Raw genomic sequence first — 27175 nt, forward strand, 5'->3', positions numbered from 1 at the left:
ATACATAAATTTAGGTGCACTACTGTGGTAGATGTAAACAGTGACATATGACTAACCCTCAAAATGATGTTAAAATTGAGACATTCGCCAGTATATCCTTATATGAAGGACATACCTGAGCCCGCACACCAACGCCAAGGTTTCTCAAGTGGCACGGGACCTAACTCTAAACCTAACTGTGCCATATGGGCAATACCAGGGGCCAGTGGGCAATTACAGCGGCATAAGGTCTGGCTCACAGACTGCTACCTGTTACCTCCAGTGTGGCTAAGCACACATACAGTGGGAGGAGGGAGGAAGGCTATGAGCCCCACCCAAGTAGGCCGGTATGTTGCCGGCCTCACAGGTGCACCAAAATTGTGCCTATAATAGTGATTAAGGCGCATTAAATTTGGAATTCATACACCTCCAAGTACAAGATTTGAACAACAAGTCGGACCTAATGCTGCTGTAATTGTCCACTGGCCCCTGGTATTGCCCATACTGCACAGGTAGGTTTAGTGTTATGTTCCGTGCCACTTGAGAAACCTTGGCATTGGTGTGCGGGCTCAGGTGTGTCCTTTATATAAGGATATACTGGCGAATGTCTCAATTTTAACATCAGTTTTGAGGGATAGCCAATGTAATTGTTTACATCTACCACAGTAGTGCACCTAAATTTATGTATTATTCTATATGTTACACATCCACACCTTTCATCTGGTGTAGGATTCTATTGTGGCACTTGTAATCTGCTGCAGGCATCCCCCATTGTATGCATTTTTATGCTGGGGATCGCCCTTAGCAATGGACTACAAGGGCAGGATCTGCTCCCCCAGTATAAATGCACAACTGCATTTGGGGTTGAGCATTTCCTGCCATTAGAAACCACGTTTTTTTCTAGTCAGGGTGCATGAGCACCACGTTTTTGTTGTACAGTTCCCGTATACGGTTTCAAGTTAAAAACCGTATGGAACTGTATAGAAAACCATATGCATTGACTTAACATTGAAAACCATATGTCAAACGCATCATCCGGTTTAGTCCGTTTTGCGTCTTATACGGTTGTCTCGTTTTTTTTTACCCGTACCCAAAACTGTAGTTTACCACGTTTCTTGGTCCGGGTGAAAAACTGTATTAAACCGTATACGTTTTTTTTTTAACATGGGAGTCAATGGGAAACGTACAGAACTGTATGTGCGTATGGTTCCCTCCGGTTTTCACCATACGTTTTTTTTACTTTGCACAGTTTTTTTTCTTGGAATTTCAATCAAACAAGTGAAACTTTATTCAAAATGGAGTGAAAAGTTAAAACGTATACGTTCTTTTTTTTTTTTTAAACGGATGCAACTGGACATCATTTTTCAAACCGTATACGGTTTTCAACCGTATATGGGTTAAAATTTGTACACACGTTTTGATACAGTTTAGTCAGTTTTTAAGGAATCCATTTTTCATCCAAAAGCCTGATACGGGAACTGTATTGCAAAAACGTGGTGTGAATGCACCCTTAATAAGATTTATTACAAAGTTTCCTCTATTCCCTTGTACTATACGTGTGTTAAAATGACACTGCCTATTAGAAAGAATGGGGTTGTCACTACATAAGTTTCGAAATGGAATTGATCTTATAAAGCAAAATGTGCCTTTAGGTCTAGGACATACATCAACGACACTTCAGCTGGAGGTATCCATAATTAACTTGTCTATGTATATTATAGACTAGAGGGATTAATATCAGAACCCGGCGAACGGTTTGTGACATTTAGCCCAATAAACAGAGCCTTTTCTGTAGCCTCTGCTCTAAAAATTACACCTCTGCTCTAAAACATCAGACCGGGTCCGGTGTTTACTGAGATTAATGGGGGTTATTAGGGAGTTATGTGAAGAAAAATAACTTTACTTGGCTATAATACCGGATCAGACTCATTACAAAGGGCTTAGTTAATAGCAGCTAATGACATAGTCCCTCACTTCTGAAGCCCTGTGGCATGCCTGGAAAAAGCTTTCAAAGAGTCGGAAATAATGTACTAGTGGAGCACTTAGCCTAACCAAAGAGCAGTCACACTCCATGGTGCCATAAAGGCTTCTAAAGGGATCATTACCTCCTCAATGACGGCAAAGCAGATTGAGCTCTGGAGATTTGTATTGCACGGTCTGGGACATAGCTAGGAAAATGAAGCCGGTGCCGCTGAAGCCGGTGTCGGGAGCTTGTGACGTCATAGCCCCGCCTCCTCATGATGTCACGCCCCGTCCCCTCAATGCAAGTCTATGGGAGGGGGCGTGACATCCGTCACGCCCCCTCCCATAGACTTGCATTGAGGGGACGGGGCGTGACGTCATGAGGGGGCTGGGCTATGACGTACCAAGCTCCCAGCTCCAGCGTTCGGAACAGTTTGTTCCAAACGCTGAGCAGCAGAGTACCCCTTTAAAGATGTACTCCCAGGGTTCAAGTCCTGCAGGAACGCGTGGGAACTGAGTTCCTGTGCTTTTTCCACAGCAGGAACGCCGTTCCCATTAGCAGGACCAGCCCTTGAGTGGACAGCTTGGGGGAGTTGCCTCACTTTTTTTTCCCCAGGACTTGACCCCTGGGTACTCCAGAGGAAACAAAGGGGAAGATTTATCAAAACATGTTCATAGGAAAAGTTGACCAGTTTCCTATAGCAACCAATCAGATCGCTTCTTCCATTTTTCAGAGACTTTTACAAAAATGAAACTAGCAACATGATTGGTTGCTATTGACAACTTTTACTCTGCAGAGATTTTCATAAATCTCCCCTAAAATGTTTTTTAAATCCACTGGTGCCAGAAAGTTATACAGATTTGTAAATTACTTTTGTATTTTTATTCTTTTAAATCTTAATCCTTCCAGCACTTATCAGCTTCTGTATGCTCCAGAGGAAGTTGCATAGTTCTTTCCAGTCTGACCACAGTGCTCTTTGCTGCCACCTCTGTCCGTGTCAGGAATTGTCCACAGTAGGAACAAATCCCCATAGCAAAACTATCCTGCTCTGGACAGTTCCTGACATGGACAGAACTGGCAGCAAAGAGCACTGTGGTCAGACTATAAAGAACTACACCTGTCAGGGGATGTCAGGAGGCCTCCATACACCTTAGACAGTCAGACTGTGCTGCCAAATTCAGTGAATTCAGCTTTTTATTAATGTGTATAAGGGTCTTAACAGTTCAATTTCCTGGAGGTCAACCCCCCACCATAAGAAAATCCCCCAAAATCCCCAGACCTGTAGAAAGTTTCTACAACCTCAATACCCGTATAACGTGGTTATATGAAACTGTGCTAAGGCAGAGCTAAAAAAAAATAAAATAAAATAAATCATGTACTCACTTCCCCAATGCCCCACTGCTGCTGTGCTGACTGGTCTTAAATGGTCACTCTCATTAAAACTAATTTTTTCTATTGCACTCCTTATGGTAAATAAAAAATATGTCTAATATACTTTGTTTAAAAAATGAAGTTTTCTATGTTTTATTTGTGCTTAAAAAAAGCTCAAGAGCACATTTTCCCCCATCTTATACACAGACTTAGGACCAAAGTCTAAACACAGGAAGTGCAGCCTGGACCGCTGAGGGGGGTGTGTCCAACCAACAGCATATGGCAGTTAAGTGTGAGAGGAGCTATGATTGGATGAGGCTGGACCCCCCCCCCCCCCCCCCCCAGCACTCCAGGCTGCACTTTCTGTGTTTGGACTTCGGTCCAAAGTCTGTGTATAAGATGGGGGAAAATGTGCTCTTGAGCTTTTTTTTAAGCACAAATAAAAAAAAATGTAAAACAAAGATATTAGAAATATTTTTAAGGCGTGCAATAGCAAAAATTAGTTTTAATGAGAGTTACCCTTTAATGGTCTCAGTTTCAACAAAAAGAATTATCCATTCAGACAATCCATGGTTAAGGAGGGACACTGATACAGGCAATGGCTTGTGTTGAGACAGAAAGTGCCTTGCAGCCAAACCGGACTCCATCTTTGCATCACTGGTGGGGGATCGGGAAGGGGAGTATACATTTTTGTACCATTTAAAACAATATGTAAATGCTTATAAGTTTGTTAATAAAAACCTTTACCAATAAACATTCGTAAGAAGCAATTAAAGGGAATCTTTCATCAGCATCACCCGCTGACTAGTATGGTCATTACCGTTTCCTGATGCCTCCATTCCTCCATTATTACCGGAATTTTAGATATGCAAATGAAGGTATTAGTGCATTCCCTAGCCTTAGTGCACCTTGACATCTGGCCTGCATCTTCAATGCATATTTATTTTCCTTTTCTTGTGAGATCTCAGTGACGATCACGCATGCGCTGCTCCTGGATTTAGCTTCTAAGCTTCCACCCGGAAGCAGCAAGTGGATGTGTGATCATCGCGGAGAGCAGACAGCATCTGACATCTCTCTGCTCATGAGAGAGACGATCGCACATGCGCCACTCCCAGGAGTAGCTTCCAAGCTACATCCAGAAGCTGTAAGTGGCGCATGCGCCATCATCACTGGGAGCAGACGGTATGTGAGATCTCTCTGCTCACTAGAGATGATCACTCATGCGCCACTCCTAGGTGTTGCTTTCACGCTACACCCGGAAGCGGTGAGTGGCGCATGCGCCATCTTTACTGAGAGAAGGCAGTATGTCAGATCTCTCTGCTCGTTAGATAGATCTCACAAGGGAAGTAAAAAGAAAAAACTATGTATAATAAGGTGTTATCATTGAAGATGCGGGCTAGGGAACGCCCTGAGCGCACCAAGAGTCTCATTTGCATATCTACAATTTCAGGAATAACGGAGGAATGGAGGCACTAATCAAAAAATGGTAACAACCATTGTAACCAGCGTCACACGCACTATAACCCTGTACCAACAGCATAGTGTGGGGATGCTGATGACAGATTCCCTTTATATTAAATTTGAAGAGCTAACATAAATCGATACTCAATGGTAGCCTCCTATATGGAGTAAACGGTGGACCTGGCTTCTAGACGTGCATGGGGCGCTCAGATGATCGCCCCACGCACGTCTGGAAGCCAGGTCCACCGGTTACTCCATATAGGAGCGCCGAGTCGCAATTCTAGCGGTGAGTACAGGCTATCGTTGAGCATCTTTCTATGCTAATTTGCTGATGGTTATCCTTGATTGTTCCTAGCACCTCCGGACTCTATACCAGGACTGGTCCTGCTCTGCTGATCATTTAGTCTTTATTATCTGTCCTGGTCAGAATACTTAAAGGGGTACTCCGGTGAAAACCTTTTTTCTTTTAAATCAACTGGTGGCAGAAAGTTAAACATATTTGTAAATTACTTCTATTAAAAAATCTTAATCCTTCCTGTACTTATTAGCTGCTGAATACTACAGAGGAAATTCTTTTCTTTTTGGAATGCTCTCTGATGACATCACGAGCACAGTTCTCTCTGCTGATGTTATTATAATAATAATAACACTTTATTTATTGTTGTCCTTAGTGGGATTTGAACCCAAGTCCCCAGCACTGCAAGGCAGCAGTGCTAACCACTGAGCCACCATGCTGCCCTTAGCATACATCTGCTATGCACGGTTGCTAAAATGGACAGAGATGTCAGCAGAGAGCACTGTGCTCGTGATGTCATCAGTGTTCCAAAAAGAAAGGAATTTCCTCTGTAGCATTCAGCAGCTAATAAGTACTGGAAGGATTAAGATTTTTTAATAGAAGTAATTTAAAAATATGTTTAACTTTCTGCCACCAGTTGATTTAAAAGAAAAAAGATTTTCACCGGAGTACCCCTTTAACCTCTTAAGGACGCAGGACGTAAATGTACGTCCTGGTGAGGTGGTACTTAACGCACCAGGACGTACATTTACGTCCTGTGCATAACCGCGGGCATCGGAGCGATGCCCGTGTCATGCGCGGCTGATCCCGGCTGCTGATCGCAGCCAGGGACCCGTCGGCAATGGCCGACGCCCGCGATCTCGCGGGCGTCCGCCATTAACCCCTCAGGTGCCGGGATCAATACAGATCCCGGCATCTGCGGCAGTGCGCGATTTGAATGAATGATCGGATCGCCCGCAGCGCTGCTGCGGGGATCCGATCATTCATAACGCCGCACGGAGGTCCCCTCTCCTTCCTCCGTCCGGCTCCCGGCGTCTCCTGCTCTGGTCTGTGATCGAGCAGACCAGAGCAGAAGATCACCGAAAACACTGATCTGTTCTATGTCCTATACATAGAACAGATCAGTATTAGCAATCATGGTATTGCTATGAATAGTCCCCTATGGGGACTATTCAAGTGTAAAAAAAAATGTAAAAAAATGTAAAAGTAAAAGTAAAAAAAAAGTGAAAAATCCCCTCCCCCAATAAAAAAGTAAAACGTCCGTTTTTTCCTATTTTACCCCCAAAAAGCGTAAAAAATAATTTTTATAGACATATTTGGTATCGCCGCGTGCGTAAATGTCCGAACTATTAAAATAAAATGTTAATGATCCCGTACGGTGAACGGCGTGAACGAAAAAAAAAAAAGTCCAAAATTTCTACTTTTTTAATACATTTTATTAAAAAAAAATTATAAAAAATTAATTAAAAGTTTTTTATATGCAAATGTGGTATCAAAAAAAAGTACAGATCATGGCGCAAAAAATGAGCCCCCATACCGCCACTTATACGGAAAAATAAAAAAGTTAGAGGTCATCAAAATAAAGGGATTATAAACGTACTAATTTGGTTAAAAAGTTTGTGATTTTTTTTAAGCGCAACAATAATATAAAAGTATATAATAATGGGTATCATTTTAATCGTATTGACCCTCAGAATAAAGAACACACGTCATTTTTACCATAAATTGTACGGCGTGAAAACGAAACCTTCCAAAATTAGCAAAATTGCGTTTTTCGTTTTAATTGCCCCACAAAAATAGTGTTTTTTGGTTGCACCATACATTTTATGATATAATGAGTGATGTCATTACAAAGGACAACTGGTCGCGCAAAAAACAAGCCCTCATACTAGTCTGTGGATGAAAATATAAAAGAGTTATGATTTTTAGAAGGCGAGGAGGAAAAAATGAAAACGTAAAAATTTAATTGTCTGAGTCCTTAAGGCCAAAATGAGCTGAGTCCTTAAGGGGTTAAAGGGGTACTCTGTTGGAAAACATTTTTTTTTTTTTAAATCAACTGGTGCCAGAAAGTTAAACAGATTTGTAAATTACTTCTATTAAAAAAATCTAAATCCTCCCAGTACTTATTAGCTGCTGAATACTACAGGGGAAATTATTTTCTTTTTGGAACACAGTGCTCTCTGCTGAATCACGAGCACAGTGCTCTCTGCTGATATCTCTGTCCATTTAGGAACTGACCAGAGCAGCATATGTTTGCTATGGGGATTTTCTCCTACTTTGGACAGTTCTTAAAATGGACAGAGATGTCAGCAGAGAGCACTGTGGTCATGATGTCAGCAGAGAGCTCTGTGTTCCAAAAAGAAAAGAATTTCCTCTGTAGTATTCAGCAGCTAATAAGTACTGGAAGGATTAAGATTTTTTAATAGAAGTAATTTACAAATCTGTTTAACTTTCTGGCACCAGTTAATAAAAAAAAAAAAGTTTTCCACCAGAGTACCCCTTTAACAGTGGTGCCACCTTTGCTTCTTCTGAGACAGGTTAAATTTAAAGGGATTAATATTTTATTTAAAGAAAATAACTCAAACATTGTGAAAAAATATATAAATTGTATAATTTTGTAAAAGAAGAAGTGCTTGAGGATTCCAACGCTTTTATACCAGGATGTCGTATCACTGTTACTCACCTGTACATATAATTCTTTAAGTTCATTCTTAAATGTTTCTGGATCAGTAGTGATTGTGACCGGGCCAATTTCTGGAAAAGAAATGTTAATATTAATTTGCATATAGACTAATCCATGTATTGTAAAGCAGTTTAATGTAAAAAAAAAAAAAAAAAAAAAAAAACATTATATATAGTTAGGCTATGTTCAAAAGGTGGAATATCCGTGGAAAATCTCTGTGCGAACATTGCACCGAGAGGGGAGAACACGCCAACCCTAGGACCGCTCGGACATGCGCATCTCATAGACAGCAATACATTTCCTTGAGGACTCTGCGGATTATGGAATGTGAATTTGTGCGTTTCTGGCGCAGAAATTCTGCCATGACAACAGTGCAGCAGAATCCCATTAAAATCAACGAGACTCTGCTGCAGCGGAACGTCCGTGTGGAATTCTTGTGCGGAATTCCGCACAGAAATTCAGTCTTGTGAACATAGCCTAACAGGTTCACAAGCTCCAGGCAACAATGTATTACTTCCATTGCCTCTCGTAGTTGCTTTGGCTACCCTCTAGATTTTCTGGGGGTTCTAATTTGTGCGTTAAAAAAATTGGCGCAAGGAACCTTTTTAAAAGAATGACTCTTTTGTATACGCCATATGCATCAATTATTTTAAAGGGGGCATGGCTTCAGGAAAAAGGGACCGGCAAGAGACACGCCCTCCAAAAATATGTGCCAAAACTGTCTTGTCCTTAAAGGGGTACTCCAATGGAAAAACATATTTTTTTTAAACCAACTGATGCCAGAAAGTTGATGTAAATTACTTCTATTTATAAATCCTAATCCTTCCAGTACTTATCAGCTGCTGTATGCTCCAGAGGTTGTGTTGTTCTTTTTTATCTGACAACAGTGCTCTCTACTGACACCACTGTCCATGTCAGGAACTGCCAGGAGCAGGATATGTTTGCTATGATTCCTAGGATTTCCTCCTATTCTAGACAGTTCCTAAAATGGACAGAGAAGAGCACTCTGGTCAGACAGAAAGGACATTCTAAATGAAAAGAACTTCTTGTGGAGCATACAGCAGCTGATAAGTACTGGAAGGATTAAGATTTTTAACCCCTTAAAGACCACGGGTTTTTCCATTTTTGCACTTTAGTTTTTTCCTAGTCACCTTTTAAAAATCATAACCCTTTCAATCTCCCCCCAAAAATCCATATTATGGCTTATTTTTTTGTGCCACCAATTCTAATTTGCAATGACATCTGTTATTTTACCCAAAAATCTACAGCAAAATGGGGAAAAAAATCATTGTGCGATGAAATTGAAGAGAAAAATTTCATTCTGCAGTTAGACCGAAAACTTCAGAAGCTAATAACTATTAGAAGGATGAAGATTTTTTAATAGAAGTAATTTACAAATCTGTTTAACTTTCCAAAGCCAGGTGATATATATAAAAAAAAGGTTTTGCCTGGAATACCACTTTAAAGTAGGCGGCTTACGATGCGCCAGATTTTAAAACATTGTTAAAAATCTTACGTATTCTTAGACTGCTTAGTCAAAATTAGACTTTAGCCTTTTTTTTCTCTAAATTTCCCCTGATGATTTAAAAAAATGGCTGTAATCACCATTGGAATTACGGTACTTCTATTTTATTTATGCAATGTGCGCACTAATGGCCACTTTTCCATAGACTTTAATAATACTTGTTAACTTGTTAAGAAAAAAAAAAACTGCTTGCTTTTTATTTTACTTAATTAGTTTTTGCCTTTCATTTAACAGTGTGTAAATTTAGCCTAATGGGGCCAAAACATTTTCTTCATAGATCTTTAATAAAAAAAAGAAAAGCTTATTTTTACTTGTATAGCTTGCTTGTTTCTACATATAGTGCTGCATACAACTGTGTCCCATTCTGTCATTTTGGCCTTCGTCAGACCAGTATATGTCAGTGTATTATTATTTTTTTTATTATCGAATGGTGTTTTTTTTCCCAACCAGTGAGTCTTCAGCTGTTGCCAAATTACAACTCCTGGAAGTTGCAATTTGGCAACAGCTGGAGGCACACTGGTTATGAAACATTGCATTAAGGGATAGCATAGAAGACTGCACTATTCTGTACTGCGATAGTAAATATATAAAGGCATCTCCAGGTTATATGTTTGCATTAAAGAGGTACTCCGGGGAACTAAACCCATAGCCCATCCTTTCCCTCTCATCAACCTATTTAATTGTCTAAATATCATTCATTAGTTACTGTATATAGAGCAGTTTCTTATCTTTGGTTGTCACTTACATGCATGAAGTGAAGGAATTACACCATCCAGCTATCCACTCTGTCTCTGTCCAAACACCTCAGCCCCCACCTTCCTGAGAGACACACACCATGTGGTTTGTGCCCTGCACTGATGATGTATCCTTTAGTGCTGAGAGCTGGGAGGTGTGTGCAGTCTCAGCCAATCCGATACCGAATCTCTCTCTGACGCTCAGGGCAGGAGGGCGGGAGCTGGCAGAGCAGAGTTGCAATGATTGCTGGAGTTGTAGGAAAGGGGAGAGAAGGATGTCAAAGAATATCAAGCAGCTAGAGAAGACAAGAGGGGCCACAGGAGCCATGCATATCAGGCAGGAGGGTTTACATGGAACATATCTAGGTAGTGAAGGGGCTTTTGAGCTTTTATATATATATATATATATATATATATATATATAAATTTTCCCGGAGTACCCCTTTAAGAATAGTAACATGCATGATGGTTACATCTATGTTATAATATTTACTAGATGGGCTTTTTATAGTGTTAACTTACAATTTTATATTATCTCATTGTATACTCTAAAATTTCATGCACCACTATGCTATATACACTAGATGTGCTCAATAATTGCCAAAATAAATGACTATATAACCCCCTATTGTTTCCTATGAATGAAGGATAACAAATTGTCTCCAATTCTGTTTGCATTTGCTTTCTTTTCTTTTCCTTTTTTTTTTCTTTTCTTTTCTTTTAATTAAAGAAAAACAATCTCATATTTCCAGGCTCCAGAAACTGTAAACTGGTTAGAAAAAAAACACATACAGGAAACATACGAGGAATTTGTAGACACAAAAAAATATTTGTAGAACTAAGGGCAAAAACCTCATCCACACAAGAACCAAATGTTTCCCATTCTTCGCTGTAAACGCCAGATAGAATGGAATGTATTGTGTAATATACAGAGTAGAGCATGAAAATATATGCAATAAATCAAGGGCTACATGTCTTCCTTCTATTAATGTTTACACATGCTCAATTAAACTGGGGCTGTCGCTTTAATTTTTTTTTTACATGTTGTAGAGATGTGTAAAAAGTTTTGATCGGTCGGGGTCTGAGTGTTCAGACTGCAACCAATATTTTGTAACATCCAGAATCTGAACACTCACCCCCCCCCCCCCCCCCCCCCCCCACACACACACACACATGTTTCTAGGACATGTAAAAAGTTTTTTAAAGCAACAGGTACATTCTAAAGAAGAGTTCTGAGAAGATGCAAAATAGCACTGGCACTGACACCACTCTAAGTGAACAAAGCAGTAGGGATCAACCGATATCGTTTTTTTAGGGCCGATACCGATAATCGGTGGAGGTTAGGGCCGATAGCCAATAACTTATAACGATATTCCGTTATAAGTTATCGGCTATTTATCCCCCCGCGACACCGCTGCAGATCATTGATTTAAAGCGGGCGCTTTAAATCAATGCACTGCAGTGGCTTTTGCGGTGCCATAGGCCGCCGCCGCCACCCGCTTCTCTCCCCCTACCTGTCAGGGTGGTCTGGGCCATCCATCCTCCCTTCCTGTAGTGTCCGGCAGCATTCCGGGTGGAGGGTGAACCGGTCCGGGCTGTCCTTCTTCTCCGGGGGTCATCTTCTCCACTCCGGGCAGGCTCTGGCCTAGTAACGCAGCATAGACGCCGCTGCGCAGTGACGCTCGTGCACAGCGACGCACCTGATGTCACGGCGTAGCGGCGTCTATGCAGCGTACTAGGCCGGAGCCTGCCCGGAGTGGAGAAGATGACCCCCGGAGAAGGACAGCCCGGACCGGTTCACCCTCCACCCGGAATGCCACCGGACACTACAGGAAGGATGGATGGCCAGGACCACCCCTATTACGGATAAGTTAAATTTTTTTTATTGACTCGGAGGGTGGGGGAGGGGCCCGACGGTATAGCGGTATGGGCAAAAATCCATACCGTGGGAGAAAAAAAAACTGGTATCCGGTTCATAGCGGTATACCGCCCAGCACTAGGGTGGGGGGTGCGACGCGGTACGGTGGGTCGGGGGGGAGCGGTGCGGTGGGTCGGGGGGGGCGGTCGCGGTGGGGGCGGGGCATTATCGGCTTATCGGCAAGGTAATTGCTGATACCGATAATGCCCAAAATCGTGATTATCAGCCGATATTATCGGCCATACCGATAATCGGTCGATCCCTACAAAGCAGTCCCAATAGTCAATCCACTTCGAGCACCTGTCCTATTAGTGGCGGTGCACGTAGCCAAATAGATACATGTACTGGCAAAAATAGAAAAGAAGAACAGTGGCCGGCACTCACAATTCAGGAGACTTTATTTTCTTATGCGGTGCATGAATCAAGTGGCAGCGGGCAGGGGTCAGAGGCAGGGGTCTCAAGACCCCTGCCCACTGCCACTTGATTCATGCACCGCATAAGAAAATAAAGTCTCCTGAATGGTGAGTGCCGGCCACTGTTCTTCTTTTCTATTTTTGCCAGTACATTCTAAAGAAGCACTCTGGGATATTTATTTATTTATTTTTTTTTTTTGCTCATATAGTGCAGCATAGGCCATTATTAGATGATAATATATGGGTTCTTGTGCATTACCTGTTTTAGCTGATGTGGCAGGCATGAGTTTGTAGCCATACTGGCTTGTAATTCCATTACTGAAATAATTTCCAAATGCTGGCTTCGTTTCCCATAAATCCTCTGGCTGAGGGTCAGGTGTTTGATACTGCACCTGGTTATCTAATTAGGCTATTGGTGCCGGAGGTCACCCAGGTGAACTTTTTAGACACCTAGGTGGGTTAAGGTTACATTATGTGTAGTTTTGATGCATTTTCTTATTCACTGTGTGTTTTTTTAGAGAAATACTGCCATGGGGTGAAATATGATTTGACCTATAATCACAATTGAGGTGATTTATGAAGATCTGAAGATTTGAATACTGTGTTCACACCTTAAAATTGTAATGTGTTGTTTACAAATTTTTACTGCTTTTTGGTTGTTTTGGCTGTGAATTTCTAAAATGAGTGGTAAAAAATTACATGGTTTTATTGTGATTTGCAGAATTATATTAAAAATATTAAAATTTTTGCCTCAATTTTGGAAAATTCATGGCAAAAACAGAAAAAAGGCAGCAAAAAGAAAATAAATATGTGAACACAGAATCAGTGGGGGTGTATAACTACTTTATATCCTGATCCCATAGATATAGCAGCAGCAGTATACATATAGGGGGAGATTTATCAAAACATGTCCAGAGGAAAAGTTGCCCTTGGCAACCAATCAGATCGCTCCTTTCATTTTTCAGAAGTGATCTGTTGGGTTGCTAAGTGCAACTCAGCAACTTTTCCTCTGGGCAGGATTGGATAAATCTCCCCCACAGAGCTAGAAAGGGGAGTGTATAACTATTATACACTGCTCAACAAAATAAAGGGAACACTACGATAACACGTCCTAGATCTCAATGAACTAATCGTATGAAATACTTTCGTCTTTACATACAAAATCACACAAAAATTATCAATGGAAATCAAATTTATCAACCCATGGAGGTCTGGATATGGAGTCACACTCAAAATCAAAGTGGAAAACCACATTACAGGCTGATCCAACTTTATGTAATGTCCTTAAAACAAGTCACAATGAGGCTCAGTAGTGTGTGTGGCCTCCACGTGCCCGTATGACCTCCCTACAACACCTGGGCATGCTCCTGATGAGGTGGCGGATGGTCTCCTGAGTGATGTCCTCCCAGACCTGGACTAAAGCATCCGCCAACTCCTGGACAGTCTGTGGTGCAACGTGGCCGTTGGTGGATGTAGCGAGACATGATGTCCCAGATGTGCTCAATCGGATTCAGGGGAATGGGTGGGCCAGTCCATATCATCAATGCCTTCCTCTTGCAGGAACTGCTGACACACTCCAGCCACATGAGGTCTAGAATTGTCTTACATTAGGGGGAACCCAGGACCAACCGCACCAGCATATGGTCTCACAAGGGGTCTGAGGATCTCATCTCGGTACCTAATGGCTAATGTCAGGCTACCTCTGGTAAGCACATGGAGGGCCGTGCGGTCCCCCAAAAGAAATTACTGACCTACCGCCACACCATTACTGACCTACCGCCAAACCGGTCATGCTGGAGGATGTTGCAGGCAACAGAATGTTCTCCACGGGGTCTCCAGACTCTGTCACGTCTGTCGCATGTGCTCAGTGTGAACCTGCTTTCATCTGTGAAGTGCACTGGGTGCCAGTGGTGAATTTGCCAATCTTTGTGTGCTCTGGCAAATGCCAAATGTCCTGCACAGTATTGGGCTGTAAGCACAACCCCCACCTGTGGAAGTCGGGCCCCCATACCACCCTCATGGAGTCTGTTCCTGACCGTTTGAGTGGACACATGCACATTTGTGGCCTGCTGGAGGTAATTTTGTAGGGCTATGGCAGTGCTCCTCTTTGCACTAAGGTGGAGGTAGCGGTCCTGCTGCTGGGTTGTTGCCCTCCTACAACCTCCTCCACGTCTTCTGATGTACTTGCCTGTCTTCTGGTAGCGCCTCCATGCTCTGGACACTACGCAGCAAACCTTCTTGCCACAGCTCGCATTGATGTGCCATCCTGGATGAGCTGCACTACCTGAGCCACTTGTGTGGGTTGTAGACTCCGTCTCATGCTACCACTAGAGTGAAAGCACCGCCAGCATTCAAAAGTGACCAAAACATCAGCCAGGAAGCATAGGAACTGATAAGTGGTCTGTGGTCACCACCTGCAGAACCATTCCTTTATTGGGAGTGTCTTGCTAATTGCCTATAATTTCCACATGTTGTCTGTTCCATTTGCACAACAGCATGTGAAATTGATTGTCAATCAGTGTTGCTTCCTGAGTGGACAGTGTGATTTCACAGAAGTGTCAATGACTTGGAGTTACATAGTGTTGTTTAAGTGTCCCCTTTATTGTTTTTGAACAGTGAATATCCTGATTCTATAGAGATAGCAGCAGTATACAGATAGAGCTGGGAGCCTGGAGGCTAGCAGGAGATATCTTGTAGTTCACAGGAAGTCAGCTGACCCATGACTGACCACTTCCTCTGACACATTAAACCCTGTGATTTTCTGTGATCACATGACCCAATTACAGTAATAAAACATATAGATGCAGTTGTGCTGGAATAAGACAGATGGAGCTGTAAGTGCTGTAATGTGCCTGATATTGGCCATAAAAAACCTAGAGTGTTTCTTTCAGGACAGTCATCTCGTAGTAAAGAACTGTATTTCATCAGATTTCTCAGATGTGGGGCCCGTCCTGCCAGTTGTACGGTATGGACATATTTCCTTTTCATCTATATAGCTGTCAGCTACCATTAGACACTTACTTTTGGTGAGCAAGGGGTAAAATATGAAGATTTCATTTCCGTTTAACTAAGGGATGGCTTCATCATTCCAATGAAAATGTGATCAATATTTATTTATTTATTTTTTTGCACAGCTTTTCTGTGGGGTCTCTGTATCTAATTTTGGAAATTGCACATGCAACATAAGAAATTGTATGGCTTTTTAAAAGGATACACAATGGGGAAAAATACATTCCTCAATAAACTTCCCACATCCTACACCAGCAAGGGAGTGGAACATACCTGCATGATTCTTCCTGCAAAAAAAGGCAAAACCTGTCCAGAGGAAAAGTTGCCCAGTTGCCCATGGCAACCAATCAGATCGCTACTTTCATTTTGCAGAGGCCTTGTTAAAAATGAAAGAAGCGATCTGATTGGTTGCTATGGGCAACTTGGCAACTTCTCCTCTGGACAGGTTTTGATAAATCTCCCCCAAGATGAATACAACAAATCTATCTGCACATACTAAGACATACCCCCTCCAAGTGCAAAAATAACAAAATGACAAAGGGGGAGATTTACCAAAACCTGTGCAAAGGAAAAGTTGTCCAGTTGCCCATAGCAACCAATCAGATCGCTTCTTTCATTTTGTAGAGGCTTTGTTAAAAATGAAAGAAGCGAGCTGATTGGTTGCTATGGGCAACTGGGCAACTTTTCCTCTGGACAGGTTTTGAAAAATCTCCCCCAATGTGAGCGCCAAACACTAAAACAATCATCATAATAAAGTGTACAGCCTTCCAAGCTGGAAAACCAGTGAAATCACAGCAAAAAAATTGTTCAAAAACAATGATAAGTGCCCGCTGCCCCCCCCCCTCCCCCCCAAGACTTGCTTAAAGGGTACTCCATTCGAAACATCTTAGGGTGCTTTCACACTACGTTTTGTACTAACGGTTCCTGTATACGGCTGGGAGGAGGGGTGGGCGGGGCTTAATCGCGGCGCCCGCACTCAGCCGTATTCGGGAACCGTATTTAATGCATGTCTATGAGCCGACCGGAGTGAACCGCAGCCTCCGGTCGGCTGCGTTCTCAACCGTATGCGGTTTCCCGACCGCAGGCAAAAACGGGGTCAACCGCATTTTTGCCTACGGTCGGGAAACTGCATAATGCCGAAAACGCAGCCGACCGGAGGCTGCGGTTCACTCCGGTCGGCTCATAGACATGCATTAAATACGGTTCCCGAATACGGCTGAGTGCGGGCGCCGCGATTAAGCCCCGCCCACCCTCCTCCCAGCCGTATTCGGGAACCATAAGTACAAAACGTGGTGTGAAAGCACCCTTATCCCCTATCCAAAGGGGATAGGGGATAAGATGTTAGATCGTGGGGTCCTAATGCTGGTGCACAGAGCGAACTGCCACACCCTCTCCATTCACGTCTATAGGAGGAGGCATGACAGCTATGTACTAGACATGAAAGAAGGGGGCGTGGCGTGACATCACCAACGTGGAAGCTGCAAGCTTCCGTGTTCCGGACGCTGCAGCTGCCGACACGGAGATCGCGGGGGGTCCAAAGCGGCGGGACCCCTGCGATCTAACATCTTATCCCCTATCCTTTGTCTCATCCTTTGGATAGGAGATAAAATGTTTTAGGCGGAGTACCCCTTTAAGTTCTAAGCTGCATATAACAACAAAGACAATCCTGCACTCACCGCCCAGGTACTGTATGTTCAGCTCTTCTCAAAATGGACGGCATCCGACTGGCAGGCTAGCTTGGCGCGCTTAGAGAGCGCCCCACGCCAAGCTAGCCTGCCAGTCGGATGCCGTCCGTTTTGAGATGAGCTGAACATACAGTACCTGGGCGGTGAGTGCAGGATTGTCTTTGTTGTTATATGCAGCTTTGTTCTGACACTTGCTTCGTTGGTCCTAGCACAACCGCAGGACAAGGTTCCTAGGTCTGAATACCCGCCTATTGTATCCTTTTCAGTTCCGTTTGTTAATCAAGTATACCTGTCCTGGATTATTAGTGGTGCCACTCGAACTGCATTACCTTTTCTATTGAGTTGCCCCTTTAAGTTCTATGCACACATTCTTGTTGCTCCACAGTATAAGCATTAGGGTGTTTTCACACAGTAGAATTTTCGCTTGTGGAATTCCGCTTCAGGAGGATATTTTAAAGCGGATTTTCTGTTTACAAATTCCACTTCAAAAATTCCAAAACGCCAACTGGGTGGACGGGAAACCCATTCACTATACAGTATTATACTATACATTTTAGTAAGAAGAATTTCTACCTGCAATTTCACAGCAGAATTACAGGCAGACCTTCTGCAGTGTGAACAAGGCCTTACTGTTTGCCGATCACAGCCACTATCTGGGGGAGCTGGGGAGACCCCTCCAGACACTTACCGAGTGCCACAGGCCGGTTATAAAACGCTGCTGAGTTTTTAGAGAACAACAATATTGTCAATGACAAGGGATCCTGTAGGGCATGGGTGTAGGGGGGACCAATGATGACAGGGCCCCCCACCAGCCGCCGCCACCTTAAAAGCCCAGTGCATGCTGGGAGAGGAGAAGCCTGCAGGGACAGGAGACTTTAGAATGTAGCCGGTAGGTGTTAGGGGGGAGTTTAACCTAGGAAATCCAAAAGGGGGCCTCCTGGACAGCTTTAGGCCCACATTTACACTGCCAAATTTTACATAAATTGCGGTAAAATCGTGACAATTTTGCTGCGATTTGCGCAAAATCGAGGCAAAAACTTCGAGATTTTACCGCTATTTTTATACAAATCGCTGCAAAATGCAGTTGTGTGAATGTGGCCCTAAAGCTCTCTAGGCTGCACAAAGCCTATAGACAGCAGAGGACCTTATATTCTGTCTGCCAAGACCTGCTACTACATCATTAGGAAGGTCCTGGCAGATAGAATGGACAGAGGGGTCTGGGGTACAGAGGGGTTTGGAGAGGACAGGGGGGTATGGAGAGGACAGAGGGGTCTGGGGTGGACAGAGTGGTGGAGAGAGGGGTCTGGGGTGGGCGGAGAGGTCTGGAGAGGACAGGGGGTCTGGGGTACAAAGGGGTCTGGAGCGTACAGAGGGGTCTGGGGTACAAAGGGGTCTGGGGTACAGAGGGATCTAGAGAGGACAGAGGGATCTGAGGTACAGAGGGGTCTGGGGTGGACAGAGTGGTGGACAGAGGGGTCTGGGGTGGACACAGTGGTGGACAGAGGGGTCTGGGGTGGACAGAGGGGTCTGGGGTGGACAGAGGGGTCTGGGGTGGACAGAGGGGTCTGGGGAGGACAGGGGGGTCTGGGGAGGACAGGTAGGTCTGGGGAGGACAGAGGGTTCTGGGGGTACAGAGGGGTCTGGAGAGGATAGGGTTCTGGGGGTACAGAGGGGTCTGGAGAGTCAGATGGTTCTGGGGGTACAGAGGGGTCTGGAGAGGACAGGGTTCTGGGGGTGCAGAGGGGACTGGAGAGGACAGAGGGGTCTGGGGATACAGAGGGGTCTGGAGAGGACAGTGTTCTGGGGGTGCACAGGGGACTGGAGAGGACAGAGGGTTCTGGCGGTACAGAGGGGTCTGCAGAGGACAGAGGGGTCTGGGGTACAGAGGGGTCTGCAGAGGACAGAGGGGTCTGGGGTACAGAGGGTTCTGGGGGTACAGAGGGGTCTGGAGAGGACAGGGTTCTGGGGGTGCAGAGGGGACTGGAGAGGACAGAGGGGTCTGGGGATACAGAGGGGTCTGGAGAGTCAGAGGGTTCTGGGGGGTACAGAGGGGTCTGGAGAGGACAGAGGGGTCTGAGGGTACAGAGGGGTCTGGGGTACAGAGGTGACTGGAGAGGACAGAGGGGTCTGAGGTACAGAGCGATCTGGGGGACTCTGATCAGGCAGTGAGACAGGAGCCATATCTGTTTGTATTCCTGGCACGTTGTGATGATCTCTCCCTGTATAGACAGTAATAGGAGAAGATTTTAGAAGCCCAGCAACTACCAAATGTGGAGCAGGAGCCACCTCCAAACTTCTGCCTCACAGTCACAATGCTTCACAGTCTCACTGTCATGGTCGGAGATTCACCGGCTGTACGTGTGCACCAGCTGTAATGTGCTGATGCACCGCAACAGTGTGCCCTCCCCGCTCAAGACCTGCATACTCTGGGTGAGTCTACATGGTGCAGTACTGATAGGAGATACTAACTGATTGTACCCATACAGCACTATCAATTATTAACCCCTTTCCTCTCAGGCCATTTTTCATTTTTGCACTTTAGTTTTTTCCTCCTCACCTTCTAAAAATCATAACACTTTGAATTTTCCACCTACAGACCCATATTAGGGCTTGTTTTTTGCGACACCAATTTTACTTTGTAATGACATCAATCATTTCACTACAAAATCTACAGCGAAACCAGAAAAAAAATATTTATGGGGCAAAATTAAAGTAAAAAAAACAAAAACGCCATTTTGTACATTTTGGGGGCTACCGATTCTATGCAGTGCACTTTTCAGTACAAATGACACTTTATCTTTTTTTATCATACAGTTACAAGGATACCTAATTTATATAGGTTTTATTCTATTTTACTACTTTAATAAAATTCTAACTACATTCACCAAAATTAATATGTTTAAAATTGTCATTTCTGACCCCTATAACTTGTATTTTTCCGTATACAGGGATGTATGAGGGCTCACTTTTTGCACCGTGATCTGAAGTTTTTATTTTGATGGCACCTTTTGATCGTGTTTTATCCATTTTTTTCTAGTGTATAAAGTGACCAAAAATATGCATTTTTGGACTTTGTAAAATTTTTTCGCTTGCGCCTTTGATCATGCAGTTTTTCCGTTTTTGCACTTTCGTTTTTTCCTCTTTACTTTTAAAAATTATAACCCTTTCAATTTTGCACCTAAAAATCCATATAATGGCTTATTTTTTGTGCCACCAATTCTACATTGTAATGACATCAGTCATTTTACCCAAAAATCTACGGCGAAAGCAAAAAAAAAAAAATCATTGTGCGACAATATTGAAGAAAAAACACCATTTTGTAAGGGGGGGCTTCCGTTTCTACGCAGTACATTTTTCGGTAAAAATGACACTTTCTCTTTATTCTGTAGGTCCATACGATTAAAATGATTCGCTACTTATATAGGTTTGATTTTGTCGTACTTCTGGAAAAAAATCACGACTACATTACCTAAAATTTATATGTTTAAAATTGTCATCTTCTGACCCCTATAACTTTTTTATTTTTTACGTGTACAGGGCAGTCTGAGGGCTCATTTTTTGCGCTGTGATCTGAAGTTTTTAGCGGTACAATTTTTGTATTGATCAGATTTTTTGATCACTTTTTATTAATTTTTTGACCAAAAACTTTGGAATTTTTTTGCGCGTACAACATTGACCGTGCAGTTTAATTAACAATATATTTTTATAGCTCGGACATTAACGCACACGGCGATACCACATATGCTTATTTTTATTATGGTTACATATTTTTTTATATGGAATTTTGGAAAAGGGGGGCCCGACTCACACGCAAGCGGCGTCCCACACGGCGTCGGTTGCCTAGCAACTCTACGGCTGTATCTTACTTACTGCCCTGGGTTGTCAGTGTGGCTGCCTGGGAGAGGCGCTTTGAACTCCGACGTGGCGCGCTGCTACGTTCGCTTGTGGAATTCCGCCTCAGGAGGATATTTTAAAGCGGATTTTCTGTTTACAAATTCCAAAACGCCAATTGGGTGGACGGGAAACCCATTCACTATACAGTATTATACTATACATTTTAGTAAGAAGAATTTCTACCTGCAATTTCACAGCAGAATTACAGGCAGACCTTCTGCAGTGTGAACCAGGCCTTACTGTTTGCCGATCACAGCCACTATCTGGGGGAGCTGGGGAGACCCCTCCAGACACTTACCGAGTGCCACAGGCCGGTTATAAAACGCTGCTGAGTTTTTAGAGAACAACAATATTGTCAATGACAAGGGATCCTGTAGGGCATGGGTGTAGGGGGGACCAATGATGACAGGGCCCCCCACCAGCCGCCGCCACCTTAAAAGCCCAGTGCATGCTGGGAGAGGAGAAGCCTGCAGGGACAGGAGACTTTAGAATGTAGCCGGTAGGTGTTAGGGGGGAGTTTAACCTAGGAAATCCAAAAGGGGGCCTCCTGGACAGCTTTAGGCCCACATTTACACTGCCAAATTTTACATAAATTGCGGTAAAATCGTGACAATTTTGCTGCGATTTGCGCAAAATCGAGGCAAAAACTTCGAGATTTTACCGCTATTTTTATACAAATCGCTGCAAAATGCAGTTGTGTGAATGTGGCCCTAAAGCTTTCTAGGCTGCACAAAGCCTATAGACAGCAGAGGACCTTATATTCTGTCTGCCAAGACCTGCTACTACATCATTAGGAAGGTCCTGGCAGATAGAATGGACAGAGGGGTCTGGGGTACAGAGGGGTTTGGAGAGGACAGGGGGGTATGGAGAGGACAGAGGGGTCTGGGGTGGACAGAGTGGTGGAGAGAGGGGTCTGGGGTGGACGGAGAGGTCTGGAGAGGACAGGGGGTCTGGGGTACAAAGGGGTCTGGAGCGTACAGAGGGGTCTGGGGTACAAAGGGGTCTGGAGCGTACAGAGGGGTCTGGGGTACAGAGGGATCTAGAGAGGACAGAGGGATCTGAGGTACAGAGGGGTCTGGGGTGGACAGAGTGGTGGACAGAGGGGTCTGGGGTGGACACAGTGGTGGACAGAGGGGTCTGGGGTGGACAGAGGGGTCTGGGGTGGACAGAGGGGTCTGGGGAGGACAGGGGGGTCTGGGGAGGACAGGTAGGTCTGGGGAGGACAGAGGGTTCTGGGGGTACAGAGGGGTCTGGAGAGGACAGGGTTCTGGGGGTACAGAGGGGTCTGGAGAGTCAGATGGTTCTGGGGGTACAGAGGGGTCTGGAGAGGACAGGGTTCTGGGGGTGCAGAGGGGACTGGAGAGGACAGAGGGGTCTGGGGATACAGAGGGGTCTGGAGAGGACAGTGTTCTGGGGGTGCAGAGGGGACTGGAGAGGACAGAGGGTTCTGGCGGTACAGAGGGGTCTGCAGAGGACAGAGGGGTCTGGGGTACAGAGGGTTCTGGGGGTACAGAGGGGTCTGGAGAGGACAGGGTTCTGGGGGTGCAGAGGGGACTGGAGAGGACAGAGGGGTCTGGGGATACAGAGGGGTCTGGAGAGGACAGAGTGTTCTGGGGATACAGAGGGGTCTGGAGAGTCAGAGGGTTCTGGGGGTACAGAGGGGTCTGGAGAGGACAGTGTTCTGGGGGTGCAGAGGGGACTGGAGAGGACAGAGGGTTCTGGGGGTACAGAGGGGTCTGGAGAGGACAGATGGGTCTGGGGTACAGAGGGGTCTGGAGAGGACAGAGGGGTCTGGGGATACAGAGGGGTCTGGAGAGGACAGAGTGTTCTGGGGATACAGAGGGGTCTGGAGAGTCAGAGGGTTCTGGGGGTACAGATGGGTCTGGAGAGGACAGTGTTCTGGGGGTGCAAAGGGGACTGGAGAGGACAGAGGGGTCAGGGGATACAGAGGGGACTGGAGAGGACAGAGGGGTCTTGAGATACAGAGGGGTCTGGAGAGGACAGAGGGTTCTTTGGGGACTGGAGAGGACAGAGGGGTCTGGGGGTACAGAGGGGACTGGAGTGGACAGAGTGGTCTGGGGTGGACAGAAGGGTCTGGTGAGTACAGAGTGTTCTTGGGGTACAGAGGGATCTGGAGGACAGAGGGGTCTGGAGGACAGGTGCCTGGAATACAGAGTGTTCTGGGGATACAGAGGTGACTGGAGAGGACAGAGGGGTCTGGGGAGGACAGAGTGGTCTGGAGTGGACAGAGTAGTCTGGAGGGGACAGAGTGGTCTGGTGAGTACAGCGGGGTCTTGGGAGGACAGAGAGGTCTGGGGAGGACAAAGGGGTCTGGAGGACAGGTGCCTGGAATACAGAGTGTTCTGGCGTACAGAGGTGACTGGAGAGGACGGAGGGGTCTGAGGGTACAGAGGGGTCTGGGGGTACAGAGGTGACTGGAGAGGACAGAGGGGTCTGGGGTACAGAGGGTTCTGGGGGTACAGAGGGGTCTGGAGAGGACAGGGTTCTGGGGGTGCAGAGGGGACTGGAGAGGACAGAGGGGTCTGGGGATACAGAGGGGTCTGGAGAGTCAGAGGGTTCTGGGGGGTACAGAGGGGTCTGGAGAGGACAGAGGGGTCTGAGGGTACAGAGGGGTCTGGGGTACAGAGGTGACTGGAGAGGACAGAGGGGTCTGAGGTACAGAGCGATCTGGGGGACTCTGATCAGGCAGTGAGACAGGAGCCATATCTGTTTGTATTCCTGGCACGTTGTGATGATCTCTCCCTGTATAGACAGTAATAGGAGAAGATTTTAGAAGCCCAGCAACTACCAAATGTGGAGCAGGAGCCACCTCCAAACTTCTGCCTCACAGTCACAATGCTTCACAGTCTCACTGTCATGGTCGGAGATTCACCGGCTGTACGTGTGCACCAGCTGTAATGTGCTGATGCACCACAACAGTGTGCCCTCCCCGCTCAAGACCTGCATACTCCGGGTGAGTCTACATGGTGCAGTACTGATAGGAGATACTAACTGATTGTACCCATACAGCACTATCAATTATTAACCCCTTCCCTCTCAGGCCATTTTTCATTTTTGCACTTTAGTTTTTTCCTCCTCACCTTCTAAAAATCATAACACTTTGAATTTTCCACCTACAGACCCATATTAGGGCTTGTTTTTTGCGACACCAATTTTACTTTGTAATGACATCAATCATTTCACTACAAAATCTACAGCGAAACCAGAAAAAAAATATTTATGGGGCAAAATTAAAGTAAAAAAAACAAAAACGCCATTTTGTACATTTTGGGGGCTACCGATTCTATGCAGTGCACTTTTCAGTACAAATGACACTTTATCTTTTTTTATCATACAGTTACAAGGATACCTAATTTATATAGGTTTTGTTCTATTTTACTACTTTAATAAAATTCTAACTACATTCACCAAAATTAATATGTTTAAAATTGTCATTTCTGACCCCTATAACTTGTATTTTTCCGTATACAGGGATGTATGAGGGCTCACTTTTTGCACCGTGATCTGAAGTTTTTATTTTGATGGCACCTTTTGATCGTGTTTTATCCATTTTTTTCTAGTGTATAAAGTGACCAAAAATATGCATTTTTGGACTTTGTAACATTTTTTCGCTTGCGCCTTTGATCGTGCAGTTTTTCCGTTTTTGCACTTTTGTTTTTTCCTCTTTACTTTTAAAAATTATAACCCTTTCAATTTTGCACCTAAAAATCCATATAATGGCTTATTTTTTGTGCCACCAATTCTACATTGTAATGACATCAGTCATTTTACCCAAAAATCTACGGCGAAAGCAAAAAAAAAAAAATCATTGTGCGACAATATTGAAGAAAAAACACCATTTTGTAAGGGGGGGGGGCTTCCGTTTCTACGCAGTACATTTTTCGGTAAAAATGACACTTTCTCTTTATTCTGTAGGTCCATACGATTAAAATGATTCGCTACTTATATAGGTTTGATTTTGTCGTACTTCTGGAAAAAAATCACAACAACATTCACTAAAATTTATATGTTTAAAATTGTCATCTTCTGACCCCTATAACTTTTTTATTTTTTACGTGTACAGGGCAGTCTGAGGGCTCATTTTTTGCGCTGTGATCTGAAGTTTTTAGCGGTACAATTTTTGTATTGATCAGATTTTTTGATCACTTTTTATTAATTTTTTGACCAAAAACTTTGGAATTTTTTTGCGCGTACAACATTGACCGTGCAGTTTAATTAACAATATATTTTTATAGCTCGGACATTAACGCACACGGCGATACCACATATGCTTATTTTTATTATGGTTACATATTTTTTTATATGGAATTTTGGAAAAGGGGGGCCCGACTCACTCGCAAGCGGCGTCCCACACGGCGTCGGTTGCCTAGCAACTCTACGGCTGTATCTTACTTACTGCCCTGGGTTGTCAGTGTGGCTGCCTGGGAGAGGCGCTTTGAACTCCGACGTGGCGCGCTGCTACGTTCAGATGTGAGGTCACATCACCGGGGTGACGTGACCTCACGTCTCAGCGCAGCAGCCCACCATGTCGGAGTTCACTGTGCCACCGAGCAGTGCGCCCACGGCCTGCCCTCTCTCATACAGGCCCTGCTTGTCCTCCATGTAAAGAGCCCTGCTTGTTGTCAGTGTACAGAGCCCTGCTTGTTGTCAGTATACAGAGCCCCGCTTGTTATCAGTGTACAGAGCCCCGCTTGTTGTCAGTGTACAGAGCCCTGCTTGTTGTCAGTGTACAGAGCTCCGCTTGTTGTCAGTGTACAGAGCCCCGCTTGTTGTCAGTGTACAGAGCCCCGCTTGTTGTCAGTGTACAGAGCCCTGCTTGTTGTCAGTCTACAGAGCCCTGCTTGTTATCAGTGTACAGAGCCCTGCTTTTTGTCAGTGTACAGAGCCCTGCTTGTTGTCAGTGTACAGAGCCCAGCTTGTTGTCAGTGTACAGAGCCCAGCTTGTTATCAGTGTACAGAGCCCCGCTTGTTGTCAGGGTACAGAGCCCCGCTTGTTGTCAGTGTACAGAGCCCTGCTTGTTGTCAGTGTACAGAGCCCCGCTTGTTGTCAGTGTACAGAGCCCTGCTTGTCCTCGGTGTACAGAGCCCTACTTGTCCTCAGTGTACAGAGCCCTGCTTGTTGTCAGTGTACAGAGCCCTGCTTTTTGTCAGTGTACAGAGCCTCATATACTTTAATAAGGATACAGTGTTATGCAGAGGTGTACTTACAACAATTTTATAGACAAATGATACTATTTACAGTCGCGCGGGGGGCACAAAATGTTTTCTTCTTCCTAGGGGGGGCATGACAGAAAATTGAGAAGCACCGGGTTAATGTGTGTTTTGAAACTTTTTTTTTATTTTTTTTACACTTTTAGTGGGGACTTTTAGGAGGAATGACTAGATTCCTCATACAGATCAATGTGGTTTCATACAACCAAATTGATCTGTGTGTTCTTCGCTTGATTGATAAAGCCTGGCTTTATCATTCAGAGCGCAGGAGGTGCCGCAGCAGGAGAGGTAATCCATCCGGCTACCTCAGAAGTAGATCGCTCACCCTCGATCGCTCTGCTGGGGGGGGGGGGGGGATCCACCCCACTGGACCACCAGGGAGCGTTTAAATGTCCCTTTAGACGCCGCTGTCAACTTTGACAGCGGCGATCTAAAGGGTTAATAGCCGCCCGTGGCATTCGCCGCATGTCGGCTATTAACACCGGCCCCCAGCTATAGGAATCAGCTGGGGGCCGCACGGTATGATGCGGGTTACAGTCGGGAGCCTGCGTCATACAACGGTTGCCGTTTCAGGACAAGCTGGCTCGTCCTTCATCGGCAACCGGTTAATTAACATATTTTAATAGTTCGAACATTTACACACGTGGCAATACCACACGTTTAGGTTTTTATTTTTTCTCAATTTTTCTTTATTTGAAAAAGGAAAAGGGGCTTGATTTAAACTTTTAGGGGTTAATGCATATTTATTTCCTTTTTTTTATAAATATTTTTACACTTTTTTTTAGTCCCATAGTGGCCCATAACATACAATCTTTAGATTGCATACACTGATCAATGCTTTGATCAGTGTTATTGGTGCTCCATTGCTTCAGCCTAGCATAGCTGAACGCAAGGCTGGAGCACTGATAGGACGGCAGAGAGGAAGGTAAGACACCTCCCCCCGTCCTCTGAGCTGATCGGGATGCTGCGGATTCGCCACGGCAGTCCCGATCAGCCCACTGAGCTAGCCGGGA

The 27175-nt window shown here is 44.7% G+C and overlaps 1 protein-coding gene across 1 annotated transcript in view; it reads right to left on the reverse strand.

Annotated features, from left to right (window-relative positions):
* HMCN1 (hemicentin 1) overlaps positions 1–27175 on the reverse strand; it is a 443635-nt gene that overhangs the window by 385636 nt on the left and 30824 nt on the right. Inside the window, exon 2 of the mRNA XM_056523646.1 lies at positions 7753–7823. Within this exon, the coding sequence (XP_056379621.1) occupies positions 7753–7823 (71 nt within the window). The remainder of the gene's footprint in view (positions 1–7752; positions 7824–27175) is intronic.

The sequence above is a fragment of the Hyla sarda genome, chromosome 6 (genome assembly GCF_029499605.1).
Source record: "Hyla sarda isolate aHylSar1 chromosome 6, aHylSar1.hap1, whole genome shotgun sequence".
In the NCBI taxonomy this organism is placed as follows: Eukaryota; Metazoa; Chordata; class Amphibia; order Anura; family Hylidae; genus Hyla; species Hyla sarda.